Here is a 6,000-nt window from a genome sequence, read left to right on the forward strand (position 1 = left end):
ATGACTTCTACTTGTTGCTGCTCAAACATCACCCAAGCTGTGGCTAGTGTCCTCTTACTAGAGGAGCTAGTAAGCTAGCTAGGAGGCATTTGATAATTGCCCATCTGAGGAATCCCTGATACTCTCAATGAGAGAGATCAGCTAGCATGGATCTTGGAAAGGAGATTTGGACCCCAAGACATAGAGCAAACTCTCTTCTTTCCAAGAGAACTTTCTGCAGTGATGGAAATGTTCTGTATCTGCACTGTCCAGTAGAGTCACATGTGGCTACTGGGCCTTTCACATGTGGCTGGTGTGACTAGGGAGCTGAATTTTTAGTTTTATTTAAATTAGATTTAAATTTAAATAACCACTGTGATTAGTGGCTAACATGTTCGACCATGTGACTTGAGATATCAGGAAAGGTTGAAAACTACATTATCTCATAAATTCCTTGCAATGAACGCGAAGAATCTGTACTTCAAGACGTTTGCATAAATGCAACACTTTCCTGTTTCTTCCCACATTCCAAATCACAAGGGAGGGGAAAACTTATGAATGGTCTTTTCCATGGAATCAAAGAAGGATCACAATTACACTGGAACTCCTGTATACATCTACTCTTAGGATTCATTCTGCCAGCTCCATTCTAGCAGAAATAGCACTGAAAAATAATACTGAAGCAGGCACAATATAACGTGGGCATTATATGCTGTCAACATTAAATATAGCTTTAAACTTTACATTTACTGGAAAAGAAAACACGAACTCTCCTCATCCTTCTCCTGTTGAGGGTCCAATTCAGGTCTTAAATTCCATGTACATAATACTGAAGTGCCTAGTACAGAAATGGGCATCTGATAGGAAAGAGCAGTATGCAGAAAAATACATCCATCCATCCAACCACTGTCCATCCATCTGCCCATCCACTCAGCCATTCACCTGTCTGTTCATCTGTCCATCCATCCACCCATCTCTTCATCCCCCAAATCTATTTATAGAATCAGAAAGAAAGGTTTTTCTCTCATTTACTCAAACAATGACAGCTTAGTAGAGAGGAAGAGGTAAGAAGCCGGTGACCGTGTTTTTAAACATTTTAAGGAGTATGCTTTCAGATGAATTCCAAAAGACAAGAATAATAAGAATGAGAAGAAAAGTGTGCATTAATTAACCATAATTTTAATTAACCAATAGTTACTGATCATACATTTGGTGCAAAGAACCATGTGAGGTACTGTGGAAGATATAAGGATGTGTAAGAAATCTCTGCCCTCAGCATCCTTAATAATCTACTTGAAAAGTTAAAGCAATGAATATATAAGAGGCTAAAAAAAGACAAATGAGTGAAATACTTCAAAAGAGGAAGATGAAAGAAGTCACAAGATAGTTCATGTCTCAGATAATGAACTTTGTGTTTAGAGTAGGGTCAGGAACTTCGGGCTAGAATGGTCCCACTTAGGGCTTTAAGGGGGAAGCTTGCCAAATTCCAAATGATAGGCAATATGACAGAATTGAAAAACTTTGGAGAGACCTTAGAAATAATCTAGCTCAACTCTATTACTTTACAGATGATTCAACTAAGGTCAGAGTGTTAGTGACTTGGTCCGACTCCCTGAAATGGGCAGTAATGGCAGCAAAAAGCCTAAAAGGCAGGACTGTTGACACCCATTCCCAGCCCATACATCACACGGGGAGTAGAATCTTCTATGTAGGAAAGGAGAAAGCATTCTGGAGAATGTGCACAAAAGCATAAACAAGGAAGCAGAGCCAGGAACTCGTCAGTTTAACCACTGGGTGCATGTGTAAGGGGAAAAAACCATGAAAGGAGAGGTAGGGCAGGGACCAAAAGTAAAGGGGCCTGAATGCAAATCTGCAAATGGTCAGCTGTGTGAAACCCAGAATTCTGGTTTCTGGGACTGCCTTGAAGTCTCCCTTTGACACAGTGGCAGCAGTATCAACTTTTCCAGAAAACTGTTATTCCTTTCATATTAACAAAGATTCCAGTTTGCCTGGGGGAAGGGAGGACTGTAGAAGGGAGATTGGAACGAGTGCTGGCACTGCTGGTGAGCCTACAGGGGGTGGGAACGGATGATTATCACTATGCCCATTCACACCTCAGAAACCCTGATTCAGTAGATTTAGGGTAGCAGCCAAGAAGCTGTATGTTTTTTGAGCTCCCCAATGATTGGTGATGATCACCCAGTGTGGAGGGTCCTCCGGTTCATCCTTTTACCAACCTGTCAAATACAGACTAGCACTTTAGAAAACTCTTTGATGATATTTACTAAATATATGCCACCAGTGATCCAGTGACTCCATTCCCAGGCTGAGACCCAAGAGAAAGAAACACACATGTACCCCAAAAGGCATGAATAAGAATATCCAGAGTAGGCTATCAGCAGCCCCCAACTGGAAACAACCCAATGTCCATCAGTATTAGAATGGATACACAAACCGAGATATATTCATATGGTGGAATACCACACAAGAATTAAAAAGAACAAACCATTGCTATGTGCACCAACACAGATGACTCTCACAGACATGAGAAGCATAAGAAGTATGATTCTATTTATATGAGATTAACGAACTGGCAAAAATAATCTATGTTAACTGAACTCAGAATAGTGATTGCCTCTCTCTGGGGGTGGGTATTAACTGGAAAGAGACAGAAAAGAAACTCCTGGGGTGCCAGATATTCTATATCTCCAGCCGGGTGGTGGTTACGTTGCTATGAAGACAGTGCAAATACACTGATCTATACACTTGTTCACTTTACTGTATATAGATCATACCTTGTTGAGAAACAATAGAGATTGTGTGTGTGTGTTTGCCCTGCCAACCTCATGACGTTATTATAAGACTCCAATAGCTTTTTAAAACGAGATAGACAAGTATAGTTTTATATTATTTAACTAGCTCAATACTTATTCTTGTTGAAATTGGTTAGATGCAGTACCTGTGATTCAGGTGAGCCATCAGCTTTCTCAAGCCTTTACCAAAGCACAAAAAGTTAGTTACACGGAAGCTTATAGTAATTTCTGAACTTGGAAATTGGAAATTTCCGAACTTGGACACACAGTAACTATAAAGTTGCTGAGAGCACACTAGAGCTGCCAAAGGGTGCAAACCGGCTTTTGAAAGAGTCTTTCTGCCGATGGTCTGCTTGGAAAGCTCTCTGCAGCTGCATTTGTACATTCCACGCCCTCACTTTTCTCCCTGCCCACCCCCCCCAACACCTCCGCACCCACCAACCCAGAATGCAAAATCTCCTCTTCCCGTCAAGAAAATGGCCCTCATCCCGAGGTGCCCTGGGCCATTGGTCATGAGCCACAGACAGACCTTCTGCCGGCTGGGGAGTTTGCCTGCCCCTGGATCAACGTGTGAAACTGCCTGTGGCCATTAGCACCTGGTGGGCAAACGCTCAGGTTAGAGCAAGCTGGACGTGAGCTGCGGGAACGGAGAAACCCTGTCTGGCCAGTCCGATGTGCAAACCTTGTCTCTGGGCTGTTATTTTTCCACCTTTGAAAATGAACAGTGTACTTCAGGCAGCTAAGTCTAAACACATGTCTACAAATACTGATAACACTATCTTTATTTGTCCATTACTTGACAAAGCCAGATCACCTGGGGACTGTTTGTTCCTCTACAAAATGAGAATCCACTATCGTATGTATTAAAATGTAGGACATTCTCTTCAGAGTATAAACTTTCAAGAGCTGCTTCTCTGTCTTTCCTGGTACACTCTCAAATCCATGTGTATCTTTAACACCATATCATCCTGTGGATTTTAAAATAAAAATGTATAAGCTCTGGCTCAATGTTCCGGTTTTTCTTCATTTGACCATATGCTCCATGATGTTTCTGGAGTCTATCCATCACTGGGTCCGATTTCTAGATCTCAGAGGTATGTAAGATATATGCAGCCACACGTGTGAACAACCTGCAGATATTTCCTGACTGGTTCATTCAAGCAAGAGTTGTTTACAGAATAGATGCTCGGTAAATGTTCAAAGACTGATGATGAATCTTTAAGAATGAATACATGTGAATTTGAAAGCAACATGTGCACACAAGAAATGCAGTTCACAGATATGAGTATTTCCCAGAATAAAACACTGGACTCCCTCCCCCCACTGAAAAAAAAAAACCCAAAGGCACCGTATATGGAAGTACATCACTAAAGATATTAAAATTCAAAATCAGACTTGAATGGAGCTTTCTCAAGGAGAAAAAAAATCCACATCATGCTTATTTCACTAAAGAGATACTTAGAAAAACCAGCTCTCTGCTTACAAAGAGAGCCAAATACAAAATCAGCTGTGAGAAAAGTTAAATAGTCTGAGGAAAATAAATTTCAAGGAAATGCTGCTTATTTTCTCCTCTTGTTTATTTCTGAAAGCCTATTTTGAGGAAGAAATTCAGTGAGACTTTTCTGTTCTCTGATGACGTTGAATTGTTTCTAAGAAACATTTGCCTCGGGTGTAAACTCTATTAGGTGTGACTTTTTTTTTTTTCTTCTCACCACTCAATTAATTTTGCAAGGAGGGAGAAATTAGGAAAAAGCAACACTAAATCGATTTGTCTCCTGAAAATGAACGTCAATCTTATGCTCAGAATATTTTTTTTCTCATTTGTCCCCTTCTGTCCCACCACTCACTCACTTTTCTTTCTTAAACCAGTATGTCAAACTCAAGAAGTAATCTCCAGAAGAAAAACATTCCTGGGAGGGAATCGGAGTGTGAGTAGAACTTCCCTTTGTGCAAGCAGCTCTGTCTGCCCCAGGGTGGTGGCTCATTTACCAAGGCATCTATCACCCTCAGAGAGAATGTGACTTTCCTCCGGAACTTACCTGTCCGCCGAGAGAGCCGTGAGGGTGAAGACAGACACCCCCACCGAGGTGAGCTGTATAAAGGGGATCAGCTTGCAGCCAATCCTGCCAAACAGCCATCTGTCGGCCAGGTACCTGCTGGCATCCACGGGAGCACATGTTACCAAGAGGAGCAGATCTCCCAACGCCAGACTGGAGATGAACAGGTTCGGCACATTTCGCATGGCCTTCACAGTACAGAAGATCTTGATCAGCGTGATGTTGCCGATGAGGCCTATCAGAATGATGACCCCATAGATTGCAGGGATGACATACAGGATCCCCGGGTGGAACCAGTCGTCGTTCATGGGGACATCTGCACTGTGACTGGAGATGTTGCAGTGCAAGAAGTGGTCCACTTCCAAGTTCAAAAGCAAACAATCACTTAGAGCCATCCTCTAGATTCTTTCCCACCTGAAAAGTGCTCTTAGATGCTGTTGCTTAACTTTGATTTTGCAGTTGGGTGAAGATGAGGATAAAAATCTATGCTGGGCTCTTTATCTTCTTTAATAAAAATAGAGTACATATACACTATAGCATTCAGAACTGTCTGGCACTATTTTGACGCTGGTGCTGCCGTGGTCTTCACTTGACCAATGTACTACATGTCTCTATTCAGTAAGTTAACAACAAAACAACAACAAAAATTCGGCCAGAAAGGGCTCAGAATTAAACCCACTCTGTACCAACCCTTTCTACCTCCATTCTAGTCTGAGTCTCCCTGGCTGCAGTTTACAAAGAACTTTTGGCCGGCTATTTTCATACGGCATTTCCTATCTTTCCTGATATTTAGAACCTGAAGGTTTAAAGTGGGTAGAAAAAAAACTGCACAGAGAAAGCCTCAAATCCTATAGGCAGGATGCTGTGCACGTCACTGACTTAACCAGCAAACAGCAGCTCTGCTGAGCTGAGGCTCTGAAGAGGAACCAGGGCTAAGTACAGACAGAGAATGCCAGCCCCCTGCTGGACACTTCAATCACTGCCCAGTAGCCTGTGCTCCCCAGATGAGAATCCACCTGCAGACTTTAACGGACACCCTTGGCTTCTCATTTATGATACAGCACCTACGGCAGTTATTTAATAAGCATTGCTAGCCCTCTGCAGGGCCCCGCAAGTCTTGCTGATACTATCCATGCCCGTGAATCTAGATA

The 6,000-nt window shown here is 42.2% G+C and overlaps 1 protein-coding gene across 2 annotated transcripts in view; it reads right to left on the bottom strand.

Annotated features, from left to right (window-relative positions):
• GRPR (gastrin releasing peptide receptor) overlaps nt 1-5,652 on the bottom strand; it is a 37,216-nt gene extending 31,564 nt beyond the window's left edge. For both annotated transcript variants that reach the window (XM_081793859.1, XM_081793858.1), the window contains exon 1: nt 4,832-5,652. In XM_081793859.1, the coding sequence (XP_081649985.1) occupies nt 4,832-5,244 (413 nt within the window). In that variant the 5' untranslated portion in view covers nt 5,245-5,652. The remainder of the gene's footprint in view (nt 1-4,831) is intronic.
• Between the last annotated feature and the right edge of the window lie 348 nt (nt 5,653-6,000).

The sequence above is a fragment of the Panthera onca genome, chromosome X (genome assembly GCF_046562875.1).
Source record: "Panthera onca isolate mPanOnc1 chromosome X, mPanOnc1 haplotype 2, whole genome shotgun sequence".
Lineage (NCBI taxonomy): Eukaryota > Metazoa > Chordata > Mammalia > Carnivora > Felidae > Panthera > Panthera onca.